The 18,678-nt window shown below is 42.9% G+C and overlaps 1 protein-coding gene across 1 annotated transcript; it reads left to right on the forward strand.

Moving 5' to 3' along the window:
- Positions 1-2,780: 2,780 nt before the first annotated feature.
- Positions 2,781-15,448, forward strand: LOC309674402 (uncharacterized protein; the record flags this gene model as incomplete). Its single annotated transcript, XM_082486427.1, is given in 6 exon segments — positions 2,781-2,842; positions 4,280-4,436; positions 14,311-14,585; positions 14,712-14,754; positions 14,756-15,001; positions 15,137-15,448. Coding segments are annotated over 6 exon segments (1,095 nt in total).
- Positions 15,449-18,678: the final 3,230 nt, after the last annotated feature.

The following is an 18,678-nucleotide window of genomic DNA, read 5'->3' on the forward strand; positions in this document are numbered from 1 at the left end:
TTTTGCCAATTTGTGTATGTGTGTGTGCACATTTGATTATGGCTTTTGCTCCTGAGATGCTTTTGTAGATTGCAGTGCTCCAGCAGCATTAAATAGAAGATAACTGTGTGAAATTTGGATCTGCAACTTGTAAAATTTTGGTGCTAACCGATTTATAGAGCTTATACTTACAAGACCTTCTAAATGGCAATGAAATGTGATGCTATTTCTAGAAAGTTTGTTAAGCTACCCAGGTTTATGCAAGGCCAAAATGTTAAGGCTACAAATCAGTTACGAGTATTTCTACCAGAGGGAACAATGGTAGCATGGGAAGAGAAGCAGGGAAGGGCAAGGAACAGCTAAAATGAGCTCTGTCCTGAAAGTTTTTTGCTAGAACTGTGCTTAAAAAAAGTGAAAAAGAAACTGTTATGAGACATGTGAAGAGCAGATGTGAACTAACTGTCTTGGCACGTTTTAGTGATGGAGAAGGATAATGATACAAGAAATGGGAATGTGCACATCTCCAGTATTTTGCAAATTGTACTACTGTATTTGACAGAAATGCATGTGCATATGTTAAATTGTGGCTTTTTCAATGTTTAAGAGGAAAGCTTCACCTTCTCTCTTGTCAATAACAGCAATATATACATCGCAGGCCACCCGCTTCTCATCTTCCTCAGTAAAAACAAGGAATGTCCATGCTTTCCATTGAATACCTCAGTTACTTTTTCATGCTAGTATACTAATGCTAACTTTTAAACACTGGAGAACTCAGTCCTCAACAGGGTTTTCTTGCATTTGTTCTACTTCTAAGATGATTTATTTTGTTATTTACCATATGTAGGTTTAGCATGTCGTTAATTGCAGTATTCTGACTTACCCTTAAGGAAGTAAAATATGTGGCTATTTCTCTAAAAATTGCCAAATGTGGAAATGTTTAATCTTCACCTCCTACCTTTATATTATATAGTGATTTAAGAATGTTAATGATAACCTTATTTTCAGGCATATGTTTCACATATTTGATCTATATGCATTTATTTTAAAGAATTGTTTTTATTAGTAGTTACTTGTTTTTTCTCAATTAAAAATTACCATTCACTTAAAGCCACGCCTTGCCTTTGAAAGACAGCAAGATTTTGAGTAGCATAAGCTTTACTAATGTAGAGAACTCCACAAAACTTGCTAATCACATGGTCTTAATAAATTCATTTTATATATTTGCCAGTCAGACTGTTGAAATTGCTTTTGTGGATTTACTTATTTATATTTTGCATTTGTCATAATTAGCTCATGTATTACAGTTTTCATCAGGATTTAAAACAACTACTACATCTAGAAAATATGTTTCTTTTATGATAATAACTGGTGCTATACTAGAGTTTAAAAGTCATCTCATGTCTTCAGTGTATCAGACCACCTGTTGCTATAAATGCATAGTATTGGGCTATGGTAGTACTTTGGGGTGTTTTCATCAGTCAGATATTTAAGATTTTGTATTTACCACCCCACAATAACAACAAAAAATGTAAATAGCTGTTGGAAAGGGAAAAAACAAAACAAAACTCTTTTACAAGGAAGCCGGTTTGCTTTTGTCCATGAACACTGATGTATGCATATCTTATGTAACACAGATTTCAGAATAAAGTTATGTCTAGCATATAACTGTACTGCTTATTTATGACTAACAAACAGGAAGGTTGGGCTAAAGTTTTCTCTGTTTGTGGGGAATGTCCTTTTAAAAGAAAACACAGGACAAAACATGTCAAAGAGGCAAGTTTAGCTGGCAAAAAATTATTGGCATCAGTAATTGTATTGCATAAATGAGGGACTATGCAGTCTGGCCCCATGTTTCCATTCCAATACCAAATTAGAATATTTGGGAAAAAAATTGAGTTTGTTCTTTAAGCCAGAATTGCCACCAGCTGTCCTAGTTCTTCATTTTTTCCACACTTCCCTCATGTTGTTTTTATGTTGTTTATTTTTCAAACAGTGGCCCATGGAATTTCTGAAGCGAAGTCTGCTTCTTGGGAGCCTTTCCTGTTGCTCTGTGCATTGGTGCTCTTTCTGTGTCCCTTTGCAGGTGTCTGTCCCCAGGATCCCTGGGGTTTTCAGGCCTCCTGTAGAGAGCTGGGAACGGTGTCCTAGTTACACTCACTACCTGCTTTTGAAAGCAGGTTTCCAGCTCCAACACCTCCAGAAGCCTGCCAGGAAACAGGGATTAATTCATTTGGGTCCTATGAACTATTCTGTAGAAGCCCAAACCAAGAAGCTGAAAAATGTTTCGTGAATCAACACTGATTCATGATTTTTACAAATTTCTTTCCTTGGAAATTTTTCAACCACTTCTGAACCTTGCTTTTATGGTTTTCTACATTCTTCCTTTATGTATTGGATTGCTTTCATAAGCATTGCTGAGACTCATAACTTCTCCAAGTACTGTATGTGATTTGCAAAGGATTAATATTTTAGGACTATGTTTCTAAAGAACAAATGAATAAACTACAGTTTGAAAGGAGGAAAGCTAACAATTTTTCAGTGTTAAACATACAGTTGATTGTTTTAATCCTTGATATTACATTGAAGGAAAGAGTGCTGCTAAATTGTTTTTCTCCCTCGTGTTTGCTCGAATGGCATGCTTTCAGGTCAGGACAGCTTCAGCCTGCCGTTATTTTAGTGTGCTCCCTGTTCAGTGATATTTCAATGCTTCACATGCAAGTAGAATTGGCAATTGCCATATTACTGGTTTTAAACACTAAAATAGATACTGTTTTATAAACTGGTAGAACGCAGTTGTCATAATGAAACGATTTGAGTTGCCATTATCGGAGACGCATAATTTGGAAATCTTGACTGGACATGGGTGAGCCCAAACATCATACTCAGAATTAAAATAGATGCTTATTTGTGATCATATCTTGTAAAGCTCATAAACAGTAGCCATAGTAAATCATTCACTTAAGTAACAGATACTCAATTTTTTTTTTTTTTTTTTTTTTTTTTTTTTTTCAAAAAAGCTAGTGGAACAGGTCTAGGAAAAAAAAAACAACTGTGAAATGGCAGATGCATCTTTGTTTGGATAACCACAGAGTGGCTGACAGTGGCTTGTTACAAAAACCCAAGGTTGTGGCCAGTAAGGCTCTGAAGCAGTCTGCCTGCATTTGGTATTACTTCATGCCTTCATTAACATGTTCTGGTTTGTGTGGGGTTCTGCAGGCATGTCAAAGAAGAAAATTAAAATTTAAAATTACCTTTACAACTTGGAAAAATGACACACAATAAAATAAGGTATGTTATACAGATATATGCAAAGTTCCAGGATAATCAGCTGCACAAATGTAGACTAGGATGACTGGTTTTTTTGTGGAAAAGGGAGGATAAAGAATAAAGCCACTTATGCTGGGGAAGCAGTGTCTTGATATCCTCTCAAGGTATCTCCTAATTCTCTGTTTCTTAATGCAAGGAAGTAAAAGGGCAAAGAGCTTGAAGATAAAAGGCCAAAAAAGAACAGATGGCTCCTGAGATGAGTATATAGATCCACAGTCATTAGCAAAGAAACCTTTCTCCGTGAAGGTAAACTGCGGGACAAAGATCAGATAAATCTGTTAAAGACCATTGCTGGAAATACAAAATCCCCCAAATTAGTTTATTTCAATACAAGATAATTGACCAAAAGGCTGAAACCTAGAGAAAGATGTGGGGAACTGCAATAGGTCGCTAAACACATAAGGTGAGATAGCTGACAAATTACTGAATATCTTAGGCTGCATCTAAAATTGCAAGGAAGGTGTATTTTGAAATGTCACAAATAGTCCCTCTTTTTTTTTTTTTTTTTTTTTTTTTTGTCCAGACCAGTGAACATACTGCAGTACACTGTCCTTCACATCTCTACCCATACCATCTGCTTATCCTGATGACAGCCAGGATCTGCTCTGGTCTGAGCCTGGCATGGGGACGGTTCAGACATCGCTTTGGGTTTGTAAGGTAGCGCTGGGAGCATGGGGAATAACGGGGGAAGCCTGGACCTGTAGTACACAAAATGCTCTTGCAAAGTATTGGATGGAACAAGCACATGGAAGGAAGGAAAGACAAGGGGAAAGAATACTAAAATGTATGTCAAAAATGTATATAGTTGGTTTAGAATCTAAAGACAGGCCTAAGTAATTTTTTCTGTGTTTAAGTTATAAAAGGGCTAGCTGCCATGGTATGGTGTCTGTAACTGATCATCAGCCAGAAAGAGACTGTAGAGGCTTCATTTGTACAAACGGGCTACTATTTAAGATTTTATTGTGATTAATAGAGTGAAACTAGTTGAAAATCTGAAGGTGGAAAGCAATCAAGATGAAAATTACCGTGAGACAACCGAGTTCATGATTCGAAGGACAGAAGGGGATGAAAGAAGCAGAACAACAACAGTGGGCTTCAAAAAAGCCAACTTCAATGAACTTAAGGAATTGGTACATAAGGTCCTAGGGAAGGAATTGTAAGGCAAGGAGAAGTTCAGATGAGCTGAGAGTTTCTAAAAAGAGGTTTCTAAAACAGGCCATATTTTAACTATAACAGCAGTCTATTCTCATGCAAAGGAAAAAAAACTGATAGAGCAGTGTGGCTGCATTAGGGGCTCGTCAATGACCTGGAGAAAAAAAAAAAAAAAAAACAAACTGAAAAAAGTAGAAACAAGAAGGCTGCATTGGTAGGAATAAATATAAAAGAACAGCACAGCAGGTTAGGAACAAAACTGGACAGAAAAAATGCTATTGACAGCAGGGGAAAGGCAAAAAATGGATTCTTAAACAATTTTCTGTTATACAATAAGAGTTCCCTGCTTACCAGGAGGGGTGAATAAATATCAGATAGTGTAAAAACCTGAAGTGCTTGCTGTTTCACTCCCTACCCTCTAAACAATGCATATCATGATCAAATTTAACCAGGAAACAGGAGCGCAGGTCAGAATGGGAGACTATCAAGCTATTTAGATGTATTAGAACATTAAATTCTGATTAAATCTGTTCTATAATAATGAGCAAAACTGAAAGAATCTTTTATATAATATAATAATATTATATAATGCTTATTATATAATGCTTATATTTTTGATTGACGAAGAATTAGTGACTTCCCAGAGAACCAGAAAATATTACTTACTAAAAGTGGGCAATTGCCCAGGAATGAGTTTGAAAGGCAAGGTAAAGGGGTTGACTCGGGGAATCAGTCAGACGAACTTTGATAACAGGAAAGTTACTGAAAAAGCTGTCTGAAAATCTGCAAGCATAGAGACTAACTTAAAAGGCTAACATGCATTTGCCCATAAAGTAATTTTAAAATAACATAATGGTCTCCTTTGTCAGGGTAACTATCCCAGTAAATAAAACCAAAACAGGATGTTGTATGTTAAAGTCAATAAAGCCCTTGACAACAGATCCACCTGACCTGATTATATGTTAGGTTGCTAAGATCCAGATGATGGCCCTGTAAGGTAGATACAAAACTAGTTAATGCATCATTTCAAAGGGTAATTACCAGTGTTTGTTAAATTGTGAAGACAAATTGAGTGGGATGAGGTAGGACTACCCCTATGTTACAAATGAAAAGCAGGTGCAGCTCCCTCAGGGCAAGGCATGACACTCAGTAAGTGAAAGCTTTTTGGCTCTATCAAAAACATAGCGTTACCCCGGTGGGAATCCTGCAGCACTGACACCAATCAAACGGGGACCCAGTGCAGCCTCCTGCTCGGGAGGGAAGCTCAAAGGCAAGCATGGCAGGGGTGAGTAATAAAACCTGCACTGATTAACATGTCATACACATGCAGTGTCCTGTTTTACTCATTAGCAAACTGCTGTCATTCAGGTGCTGTTGTCCGAATTCCAGGATCTGCAGCTGGCCTTCACCTTGGCGCCTGTGCAGGGGTATGGGGGGGCAAAGTATCCTGCCTTACCGTAACAACAAGATAAGATGTGCTTGGGACTCTACATACTCGGATGGGAACAAGAGAACTATTCCAGGTTACCGGAACAACAAGATAAGATGTACTTGGGACTCTACATAATCGGGTGGGAAGAAGCGAACTGTTCCAGGTTAGAGTAACAATAAGATAAGGTGTGCTTGGGACTCTGAGGGAGGCGAACTATCCTGGGTTACCATAACAAAGTCTTCTCACGCCCTACACCATATTATGACGGGTGGGGTCTGGATCCCGTTGTGTTTGTGATTTTTACTAATGAAATACAGGGTGGGATGGAAAGCACACTTACACAACATACAAGATTAGAACTCACAATAATCACCATGACAGTTTAAATTTAAGCTCTAAGTCTTACATTTCTGAAGGAAAAATATAAAATTAAAAACTGCAGAACTTCAGAAAAAAAATCTCTGGGAACCATAATGGATCACAAACTGAACATGAATCCATGTGTACCATTTTCAAAAAGGCAAAAAAGGGGACAGGGGAAAGACCTGAAGCATACTATAAGAGAGCCGTATGTGACAGAAGGTAATTATTTTGCTCTGATTGGCACTAGGGAAGCATCAGCAGGAATACTTTACCATTTAGGCTCTGCACTTAAGACATATACAGGCAAAATGAAAGAGAATAGATGACCATAATAAAAATATGTTTGAAAACATAAACAGGGACAAACTGAAAGAACTGGGCTTATGTAGACAAGATTAGGTTGAGCAGGACTGTGTGTGTGAAATGTTGCTGTGAAAAGGGTGAGTTCTCTCCATGCTCTGTGAAGCTTCAGTCGGGCAGTATTCATTTTGAAACGAGGGTGATTCTGTTTCAGTTTTTACATTTGAAAGCTTCATGTGGAGCACTGAATAGGTTAGTCATACACTTGTAGGATCGCCTTTCCTGTAAATTTGTAAGAACTGATCAGATAAAACTGTGTAAGTGCCCAGGGTCCTGTCCCTGGGAAGGCAGGGGGACTCGGTAGTGATCTCCAGTCCCTCTGTGTTCTCAATAAAGCAGATTGGACACAAATTCAAATATTTACCTGCAATCAGGGAATGCTATTAATTTGGTTATTAATGTCATTGTATTCCAAACGCTTTAATTTTCAAGGTTTTACTTACATTTTTCCGCTGATACCTAGCAAAAGAGTAGGTGTTGCCAAAGTGTTACTAGAACTTATGTATAAGATGTTATAGAGGAATACTGAATTTCCATTATATACACATGCTAATGCAGTGGAAAAGTGACTTCTTTCTAAAAGCAGCAGAGGGATAAAAGCCTGTCATGGACACCCGTGTGCTGGGGGAGGGTGGAAAGCAAATCTTGCCAGTCATCTTTGCTGCCAAGAACTAGAGTCACCATCCCTGGAGGTATTTAAAAGACGTGTAGATGTGGCACTTAGAGACATGGTTTAGTGGTGGACTTGGCAGTGTTAGGTTTGCGATTGGGCTCGATGATCTTAAAGGTCTTTTTCAACCTAAATGGTACTCTATGATTCTGTCGCTGCCTCAGCTAAACTTCTGCAACTTTTCCCCTTCCTCCGTGTAGCAGTTTCGTGGCTGTGAATTCTTAATATAACCAGGAGATGGCACAAGAGACCCTCAGAGCCTTTCAAGAGGTACATGCTGCACTGTGAGCAAAGGTATCGTGAAAAACCACGGGCCCTCCAGATACCTGCCTGAAATCTGCCCGTTACAGACAGGCAAACGCGAAATGGCAGAGATTTTTTTATATTGCATTTTTAAAACCAACGTGTGTTTACATTCAGCTGCTCCCTTTAATCTTTCAGAGAAATGCATGCACACACAACTTCGTAATTTTAAATCTTAATTACCTTCTGTCAACGTGTAATGCACTTATTTGTGTAAAACCTGTCAAAGGAAGAATGCTGTGAAATATAGATATTGAATTATACAGTACAGGGGCAGAGTTAAGCATCTTGCCTAACTGCATTCCTGTCCTCACCCACTATAGCCCAGTTTTTCCTTTCTCGGTAAACTGAGAGGGGATGTCAGGATCTGTCTGTGCTCCCTGTTTTGGGATGCAATGAAGGCAGATGGACAGTCATTTGTGCTCTGCTGCTACAATTCTGCATCCTGCCAATGTTATTCTTTTCCTCAGCTAGTAACATTTGGAGGATACTTGGTGGAAGTGACTGGAAGAAAGAAAATAGGAAGAACCACTGTGTAGTGAGGAATACAGAAGAGGGGAAGAAATAACTAGGAACTTGAAATGGAGAAGAGCTTTGAAGTCAGGAAAAAGAAAAGGTAACATTTATTTCCATTTAATTTGAACAGACTGGTTTAGGATGAGTACAGAGGTCTTATTTATATTAGGTGTAAGTTAAGGAAGTGAAGAGTCAGTAAAATACTTTTACTGCTGGGACCAATGCATTTCAAAGCAGCATTGTATGGTGTAGACCAGGATGGGCAGAGACAGTGACAGATGACCCAGGGCTGCCAACTGTGATAGCTCATTCTCCTGCTGACTCATCATGCTCAAATGCTAACTCTAAAATCAAGGAAAAAATTGATTCATTCTTTCATAGCTGAAAGTGAAAAGTTACTTTCAAGAATGATAAATGCTTTAATAATAGTATAGCTAAATTTCTTTAGAAGGTATTTGTGGGAAACAAAAAGTAAAAATACCAGAACATTTTCATTTAATGCATTATTAGGTTTATATTTAATAGATTGTTAAACATAACTTTAGAAGTAGCCACCACGAAAATATTTATCCTTCAGGAAAGACTGACAAAGGAAAAGTCTTTGATCTAAAATGTGAAGCAAGCCTCTCTGTTAGATTTTTAAAAGATTTCAGGGTGTCTAAGTGTAACATTTTGTGGTCTTGATCAGATTGTTAGTCCAAATGATCTGAACAATTACTAAAACCAGTGGGATTTATGTGAATTTGCATATGCTCATTATTCTCTGTAAGTGCACTTCATATCCCAAGAAAATTCATATTTTTAACACAATCCAGATCCTAAAGCGTATTTGTGCACCTAAAAAACTAGTCCCTATATACTTTGGAAAATAAAACCATTTCTAAAGCCCCTTTTTATGCTGCTTCCTTTCAACTAATAGTTTAAAAAGTCTAATTGCTAATCTAGACAGAATTAAACCAACTACAGACTTTGAGCAGTGTTCATAGAGATCTCTCTCAGTGACAGTGTGACAGCAATGAGCGCTGAAGAAGGATTTACATGCCTGAAACTTGTCTGGTTTTCCAACTATAATAGTTTGTCTAATAAAAATTTAAAAATATTTTTTTTAAAAAAAAGCATCTGCTGGTGAACCTTGCTTCTCTAACAGCGGTACGTGTTTTAAATGTGTTCCTGATTCATATCAACTTTGACTTCTTTTTTAATAAGCTTAAATTTGGGTAAGGAACTGTTAAAAACATAACACACAAATGTTTTCTTTCTTAGTGTTTAGAGCATCTCACTGCAGAATATAGATCTTTTTAAAACATTTCACCAGTTCTGCTTAGCTGCTGGTAACAGCCTTATGGTAAGGAGCCATGGGAGCTCTTGGTATTTTGAGTGCTGTCTTGATTTAGATCGATTCCAAGCATGATGAGCCATTTAATATTCATCTATGCATTGTCACTCTGTTTATTCCAGGCCCTCCTGGTATTTCTGCACATATGGTCTTTTTATTCCTCATGGAAAAGTAGCTCTTATTCTGTCAAAGAGGAAAGATTATAATAATTGATAATAAAGAGATTGGTTAGAGGCCATTTGTAATGCTTTTAAGTCCTAAAGAGTGATTTCTCCGAAATTACAATGGTTGGATAAACATGCCAGGACAAAGACCATATAAATTGTGTAGCAGATGCCAGTAGCCCCTGCTTCGCTGGGCAGACCTTCACAGGAAATCCACATGCCCACAGATGAACGCATCCCTCTGCGTGTCATAAGCTGCCTTTTTTACTATTTGAATTGCACCACCACCTAGCTACTCCCAAGGACCCCTCTACTCTACTCTCACAGGACTCTCCACTGTTACGAGAAAGGGTCACCTGCTGTTAAAAAATGCCAGTCCCCTCCTTTGCTCTTGTGTCCCTACACTGTACTCACACTCTAGCAATGCGAAATGGTGGCAGTTTTCTCCAGTACCCGTGGGTAACCCGAGGTACCTGGCAGCCCTCTGTTTCTCTCTCTTCAGTTCCTTCGAAGCTTCAGTAGTGAGGGGATATCTCAGAGCACGGTCCTGCCCCTCTGCAGGGCCTGGCGCTGCCTTACTAGGGCAGAGCTGGCCTTTGGGCTGGAAGAAGTGGAGCAGCAATTAATTCTCAAAGGCTGGGCTGTTGTCCCAAAATATATCTGTTTCTCAACTGCCTGGTAGGCATCCAAGCAGGACTAGCCAGTTTTGCAGAACCTCCTCAGCCAAAGACCCGTGTCGTCTGCAGATCTGCCTTGCATAAGCACCATTATCTTGATCCTATCCCACTTGTCCCAGCCAGGCATCTATAAAGCCACTTTTGGCCTCTTTGAATGCAGCTGCTGCCCACAAGAAATATCAGGATCAGTGTCAAGTGACAAAACAACTCCTTTTAATACCCCTGGATGCTAAAATGTTCCCTTCTACATCACCTCCCACAGAATGGCCTGGCCTGGGCTGGAGTTTGGCATTATGATCCTCAGAATCCTCTGGTCCTCAGGAAGCTGATGGTCCTTATTTTCATGGGAAAAGTGCTGACTCCCCAAAGAAACATACTACGTATTGTACAAACATCTGCATAAGTTATTGTCATTACCTTCAGTAAATGGGTCTTAAGACTTCTGCTGGTGGCAATCATGTAGGCATGTCTGAGCTCTTTGTCTCGACCTCCTTGTAGCAGCAGAGGGAATGGTCCTATCTGTCCCTGCTCTACTCTCTGACAAATTCTGAAGGACTTTCGCAAAAGCAGGTTTTCATCCCATTGGCAACATCACTTGATTTTAACCATGCTATTTCGGAATCACAGTTTAGCAGGAGGTTTTCAAACAAACACCAAATGAATAATGCATAGAAACAGAAAGAAGGCGGCTTAAGAATTTTAGATAAAATTAAACTAGCAGCTGTTAAATATTGTAGCAGTCATTACATCCAGAAGTCATCTGCCATCTATCCAGGATACTTACACATTTTATGCTTAGTGGAAATGAGGTTTGGTTTAACCTTGTCACAACGTGATCAATTTGTGTCTCAGAGAGCTCAACATTTGACACCAGCTTTTGGCTGTGACATTTGCCTCAATAAAATGCAATTAATAAACCAGCAGTGTATAAAGATGTAATTTGCAGCTCAGATGGTGAAAATGTCTTAAAATCTGTAAAGAAACTGTGTGACAGATGTATCAGTGGATGCTAAAAACAGAGATTTTCTATTTTTTAGCACACCATCATATGTCATGTATTCTTTTTGTCCTATTGAACAGCTTGCAAAGTACGTTTATTCATTGACATAAAATAAAGCTGGGAAAAATCATGTCATACAGATAGACGGTTTTATACTGGTTTTATACTAAAAAATATTTGTATATAGATATATAAGTATATATGTTATATCTAAGTATGTAAGTAGCATATATTATTTATATTCATATGTATCTCTAATATTATGGAGACACTAGGAATGGAAATAATTCTGGGCACAAGGGACATATTTATCTCCTTGGGATGGGATCTTGTCCCATCTGCAATGCAGAGTGCAGTTAAAGTAATCAGAGAGATTTAAATTGAGAAGGAACCTTGCAGGAAAATTGCGCTTCCTTTTTTCTGATGTTCATGACAATTTAGTCCTCAAGAAAGGCATTTTGCCTGACTGCAGGGGAGGTTGGCAGGATTCTCCAGGCAAGCAATGGCACTAGTATTCCCAGTACTGACTGGGAAGGCTGCTTCCAGGCCACATGTTAAATACAGCGAATTCAAAGGACTGGTCATTTAGTAACAGTTAACAGAGCAGATTCCTGTATGTCTCCTTCCCATCTCCTGCCTGCTTGGTCTGCTCTAGGAAGAATGTTGGCACCAGAATTGGCTAATGCCCAGAAGCTCTGGTATTTTAAAATATTTCCTCGGGTTTGTGGTGGGGTCAGTCTTCACGTTTACCTAACGAAAAGAATAGTTAAGAACCTGTGCTTGGAATATTCAGGTTGGGGCAGGGAAAGGGGGGTGGGTTGGATTTTTTTTATAAAACAGAGGAAATTTAAAAGCAGTATCTTGTACATTTTGGTCAAATAAACTTTCTAAACATTCCATTGTTAATCAGAAAGCACTTGGGAAGGATAAATGGATGAGGTTTTAAGTAATTAGATATCAAGCACTGTCATACAGTGAAAAAAACACAACTATATATGTCCGGTGGGGCTTTGTCCATGCTAGAGATGTTTGTAGGCTTCTTTGGGTATATAACAGATGTACAGGAGGCATTTATACTTCAACTTTTGTTCAGACATTTTTACACCAGTTCCCTTAGTTTCCTCCAGGAAGCTTGTTCAGACATTTTAACAGTAGTTCCCTTGATTTCCTCCAGGGAGCTTGTTTAATGGGCACTGGCTATTGCTGTAGTTCAGGCCGTAGTCAATCACTACCTACACAAACCAGAAACAAAGGGCTCCAGGAGGACTACAGTCACGTCTGGTTGTGGTAGCACCCACAGGTTCTAGACCAGTTATTAGCCACCTTTAAATAAAAGTGACAATAGCATTTGTATTTTTGTTGGTCAGAGACAATCAAACTCTTCACAGTGGCATCACTGGTAGAGCAGAGGAGGCCTCAGACTACGGCATGAAAATGAGCAAGTAAGGAGAGACAGCTTAGAAGGGCTCACAAGTCAAACTTGAACATCGTTCAATGAAACTATTTGCTTTTAAGCAGAAAACGGTAGGATTTTGAGATAGAGGGATGGATATAGCACCCATATTTTGAGTGGACTGGAGCTGAAATGTGGGTTTTAGGAAAAGCTAGATTAAGAGGTTTGAGTAAAACATTTTACTGTATTAATATAAAGAAAAAGATATATCTTTATAAGATTAAAATGGAATACATTGAAAGATTTATACATAAGCTAAATAATTAAGTAGGAGGAGTTCAGTCTTCAAGCCTCTACCTCACTGACAGCCTAAGAAATAGACAGAGGCATGGTTACATTAGCTGTGGTCACAGAAGACAGTGGATGCTGAGAAATCTGGCAGGAGTGGCAGAATAACAGCCCAAGTCACAGAGTAAATGGACAGTGGGGCTCGTGTGCAGGTGGTAGAGGGTGAGTGTAAAGCAGAAAACAGGAACGAGGACAGACAAATCAGACATACAGTCTTGATTTCTGGAAGCAGACTGATGCCAAGCAGGAGCGTGATAGGAGTTATCAGTGGTGCCGTAGTCCTACTCTGTTCTTGCATGGGGTGGGGAGTGGGGTGGAAAAGGGAAGGAATTCATAGTTATCCTCCAGTGAAAAACTGCCCATAGAACACTAGGAACCTTTAGTCAATATGCTATTAGTCAATATGCATTACTGCAGCAGCCAAATGTTCCTGCTGCACACAAAACCCAAAGATGGGATTGGAACACTAATGAAAGACATGCATAAGGTAATAAGAGGAAAGGCAAGGAGAGTAAGCAGAGAAACCTGCGTGACCTGCACAGTTGCAAGAGATCTGGAGGGAAGATATGGCACGAATTCTGTAACTTCAGCAAAAATCTCAGCAGAATATTAATTCTAAGGCAATTGTCTTTTTCGGATTCTTTAGTCCAGAAAAGATACTTTGTCTAAGCAGCCAGGAGCCAGCCGATTGGTACAACCGAACAGCCTTGACCTTTACCCTTCTCTGTTTCACAGCCTTCTCCTCCAAACCCATCACACCGTGCTTGGTGCTTATAACCTGGTGCTGCAGTCCCAGGAGAATGCAATGAGTAATTTTATCCACTTGCGTGCTTCAGGCTGTCTCGGGAACACAGTGCTCAGCCCAGAGAGGAGCAGGCTTGAGAAGATCCCTTCAGACAGTGGCTCTTCTGCTTGAAAAGGAATGAAAGAGCCAACTCTAGGGGAAGGGGGATCGGGAGCAGCAGCGTCCCCTCTCCCACCCGCGTCTGGGGATGCTGGTCCTTGTGCGCTGCCCCGGGGGTGCATTCCCCAGCGCCGTTTGAGGCCGCTCAGCTCTATAAATGCCATTTGCATGGGCATAGGATGTAACAAGAGCTGTAAATCACTGACGGCGGAGCGAACTCCTCCAGGGGCAGACACGGCGGAGCCGAGCCTCCTCGAACTGTGGCAATGTGTGAACGGTATCTTTTGTTGGGGGGGGAGGACTGATGGCAATTAGATGATACTTATCTGGCCCTTTGATGTGTATTTACACAAACAACGTTTTCCTCTGGGACTTGCGGTATAAAGGAGGAGCCGTGCTCCCCGACACCCTCCTTCCTAGCATCACCGAAACAAAGGCAAGATGACCAAGGCCCCTTTCTCTGTGGAGTGGTTATCCCAGAGCAGCCAGGCCCTCAAGAGCCCCACCGAGGGCTCCCCGCACCCATCATCCTCGGCGGCCCTGGGCCACCGGCCCGGCTCCAGCCCCGGCTTGAGCGAACGGGGTACGGAGCAGTCCGCCGGCCCGCGGGCCGAGACAGGCGGCAGGAGCAGGGAGCTCTTGGCGACCCCCCCCGCTGCAGGTAACCGCGGTCTCCGCGGCCGTCGGGGCATCCCGGTGCTCCCGCGCTGGGACGGGGAGGACGGACGGGACCTGTGCCACCCACAGGGGCGGACTAAGGACCGTGCGGTGGCCGCCTGAAGGCCAGGGAGGCGGTAGGGCACCCCCGCGTTTCCCAGGCCTGGCTGACCCCTTTCTCCCTCTCCCCTGTCCCCAGGAGCAGGCGAGCGGCCGTGGGGAGCGGAGCAACCCCCGCCGGAGGGTGGTCCCGAGTGCCCGGGCCCCGAGGAGCCCGGCGGCAGGGGCGGGCGGCGGCTGCGCACGGCCTTCAGCGCCGAGCAGCTCAGCACCCTGGAGAGCTCCTTCCAGCGGCAGCAGTACCTGGGGGCCGCCGAGCGACGCCGGCTGGCGGGCAGGATGGGGCTCTCGGAGGTGCAGGTGAGCGAGGGGGGGGGCGGGCAATGGCATGGGAGGGGGGTCACAGGCCACGGCGTGGGCAATGACTTGGGCATGGGGCACGGCATAGGCTGGGTAACCTCATCTCTCCTTCCTCCCGCCTCCCCTTTCCCCCAGATCAAGACCTGGTTTCAGAACCGCCGGATGAAGCTCAAGCGGCAGCTGCAGGAGCTGAGGACGGAGCCTTTCTGCAGCCCCCCTCTCCCTTACGGACCTCAGAGCGGCGTTGTGCCCTTGCCGCTCACATACGTGGCCCGGCCACCACCTCTGGCCCGGCAAGGGACTGCCTCTGGGGGCTTCACCTTGACGGCGCTGCCAGCACCCAGCCTGGACCTCAGCAGCGCCTGCAGAGCACAGCCTGTGGGCTTTTGGGCGGCACCCTGCTTTGTAGGGTACAGGGATCCCAGAGCTTTCTTGCTGGGTGTCTGACCCTCTAATATGGACTATGACAAAGGAGGATTTGCACTACTGACAGCTATCTGGACTGTCCTTGTCTGTAAGTGCCTGGTGGAGTTATGATGCAGCACTGAGCAAAATATTTTACAGAGACAGATTGGACAATCTGGAGCGGATCATGGACTTCAGAGCCCTGCATTTATAGGCAACTGTGTAAAATAGAAACACAGTGGGGCAAACACTAATATAAATGGCATCTTTTAATAAACCAAAAGTTTTTCCAGCTTTCATGTGAACTCCTTGTGGAGCTATTTATCCTGCCCTAAAAGAGAGCTCCTCTTCATGAAAGGAAACATAGCCTCCCTTATTCTCTAGAGCTGTTCTGCCCCCCTGCAATTTACTGAGGGCGAGTGCAAAAAAGAGTGAATTTCCCTGTCCTCTAAAGTAGGTATCCAATCCCTTCGGCTGCTTCCTAAGTGACGCTTTCTCTGATGGGACTGCGCTTTTATCCAAATATGTGGATGCTGTTACTGATACTTAATACTGGGCTTGCTGTAGTAGCAGCACGGATGCTCTTAAATAACATATAGAATATGATTTTAAGATGTAAAAATTTAGTTTCGAAATAAATATGTAAATGTATCTTAACGCTTTCATGTGCATCCTCAGTAGATTAGTACTAAACAGATCTTGGAACGAATCTAACCTTGAAGCTTCTTATCAACAGAATGGTATCTTGGCATCTCACATGCACCTAATGGGGTATGAGGGTGATTATCAAAAGAAATGCAACATTCCAAAGCTGGTTTCCCCTAAACGGTGGTAAAATTGTTACCATCGTGCTATGCACCTTTTTTTTTTTTTTATTTGAATAGTGCTCTAGCAAATTTTAAGATCAAAATGGTCTGACTTCAGACTAGAGAAAGGGCTCTGAGAAATGGTCCGACTGATGTATAAATCTTTCAAAGTCAATTGTCAACTAACATGAAAAGAGCAATAAAAATTTCCATCACTTTAGAGTTGATCTCGGGGGTTATCAGAAGACTTCCGGCGCACTTGTAATCTGGGCTCATATAATGAATGAATGGTCTGAAGGTTCTGTGTCAGTCATCCTTGAACACACCTATTTTCTTTTGTATACAGGGGCCAATCTGCCCCTTGAGTATACGTGCCTGGTAAAAAGCAACGTTATGTGCTGCTGAAGGTTATGGCCTTTGATGTTCTAAGTAGCTGTCACATTTGGAAGTCTCTTTAATTATTTTGTAATCCATGCTGTATTTTTCTAGCCTTTTGAGATATTAGTATTTGCTTGCAATTGCACAGTTAATGTGGTTCTAATGCTAGAGTTTCAGAAAACTAATGAGGGCTCAGGTGCTATCAATCTTGCTGAGATCTCTTCAGGAATACGATGCATTTGGTATTAAGGAAATTTGTTGACACAAGATAAAATTCCCATTGAAGGGAGGCTTATTTCTCAAAGTCGGGTATTACTAAACGGCTATATTGATTCGAAGAAAAAAAAAATCTGCAGTTCTCTGATTCTTTCAAATATCATTAGAGAACTGGGATATTTCCAGAAAGAGCTCTGCAATGGTGAATATTTTCTTTGCTCTAAAGCAGTGACATTTTTAAAATAGCAAAACAGTGAAGGTCAATAAATATACAGTTTACCTGAAGGAAGAAAAAAAAAAAGGTCTTAAGTGTGAGACTGTTTGGGTATCCCGTTTTCAAGGAGATGGTGGTAGAGGGGTGAGGTGATCCCCTTATAATCTTTTATGGACACAGAGGCAGACGCCACCTCTTCTCTAAACGCTTTGCTCACCCCCTACAAAAGGAACAGTGACAGCCCTTCGCGCTGTTTAGAGGCCAGAGCCGGAGGGGGGGGGGCAAAACCCTCCGAGGGGGCGGGCCGGGCCCGGGGCCGCCCGCAGCGCTGCGGGAGCGCCCCAAACCCCGACCAAACGGGGAGGAGGGTGAGAGGGGAGGAGGGTGAGAGGGAAGGGGGGACGGGCATCACCGCAGCTGGGGCCGGGGGAAATGAGAGAGAGATGAAAGGGCTCGAGAGGAGAGAGGGAGAACAAAGTGCTCCCACCCGTGGGGACAGGGTTTGGGCGGAGACCCCCACCACTACCACGAAGGGCGATAAGGAATAGGAGAGGCAGGAGCACGCTTTATGGGGGGCTCCAAATGTCCCGGTGAGCTGTTTCTCGGGGGCAGCTCTGGCTGAGCCCTGCCGGGGCGTCTGTCCCGTGCTCCCCCGGATCTGCCCTCCCGTCCCCGGGGCTGGTAACGGGGAACCGGCGCCGCTGCGGCACTGGCTTCCCCGGGGCCGCCGGGCCGGGCCGGACGATGGGGGGGCAACACAGGGGGAGCTGACGCTGCGCCTGCTCGCACCCGAGCGCGGCTCCACTGAAGTCCAGAGGTGCGGGGAGCAGTTCCCCCTCCGTCCAAAGGTTTAGAGCAAGCCGGAGGCAATTTGGGCTGTCGGGACAACACGTGGTGTGACAATTTTGCCACGATTTAAGCCCGTGGGGGTTGTGGGGACCACTCCGGGACAAGCAGGGCTGAGGGGCCGAGCGGCGCCGGCCGTGGGGGCAATCTCAGAGGTGAAGGCTTTGCTTGCGGAGTGCGTGTGTGCGGGTCCCTGCGGGTGAGCGGGGGCTCACGGGGTGTCCTGCTTGCGGGGGTACGCGCTGCAGAGCGGCTGGCGAGGGAGAAGCCGGGCTCTGTTTGAAAAGCTGCTAATGATCACTTAACGTAATGACTCCTGGGCCACATGTATACTTAACAAACACACGAAATGCCTTGCCAGTGTTTCGGCAGCGCTACCTTGCAAATACTGTCCTGGTTCCGACAACTGCTCAAATGAACGCGAGAGATGATGCTCATTTGGCTGAGTCCCTAACGGTAGCGGATTCCTCCGAATATCTACATAATAATACCTCTTCTGCCTGCAAAAGTCGGCTTTAGAAAGTAACTGCCACATTCCAGTGATCTAGAAAACTGTATGTGAAATCATTTCATTTTTGCTGAAGTGGTCCAATTCTGTTACTAAAACGTGGTTGCAAGTCTTCCTTTTGATCTGGGAGAAAGAAATCCAGACATCCCTTCATGTTTTACTCCTGCTTGTTTGAATTTCTCATCCACTGTGTTTTACCCCCCGGCAGCAATAAAGGTGCATTAGTGCCAGCGCAGGTCCCCTGCGCGCTGGCAGTCCCTCGCCGGAGACCAAAGCGATTCTGCTCCGGCACTGCACGCCGCAG

This window comes from Vanellus vanellus (genome assembly GCF_965231255.1).
Source record: "Vanellus vanellus genome assembly, chromosome: 7".
Classification (NCBI taxonomy): domain Eukaryota; kingdom Metazoa; phylum Chordata; class Aves; order Charadriiformes; family Charadriidae; genus Vanellus; species Vanellus vanellus.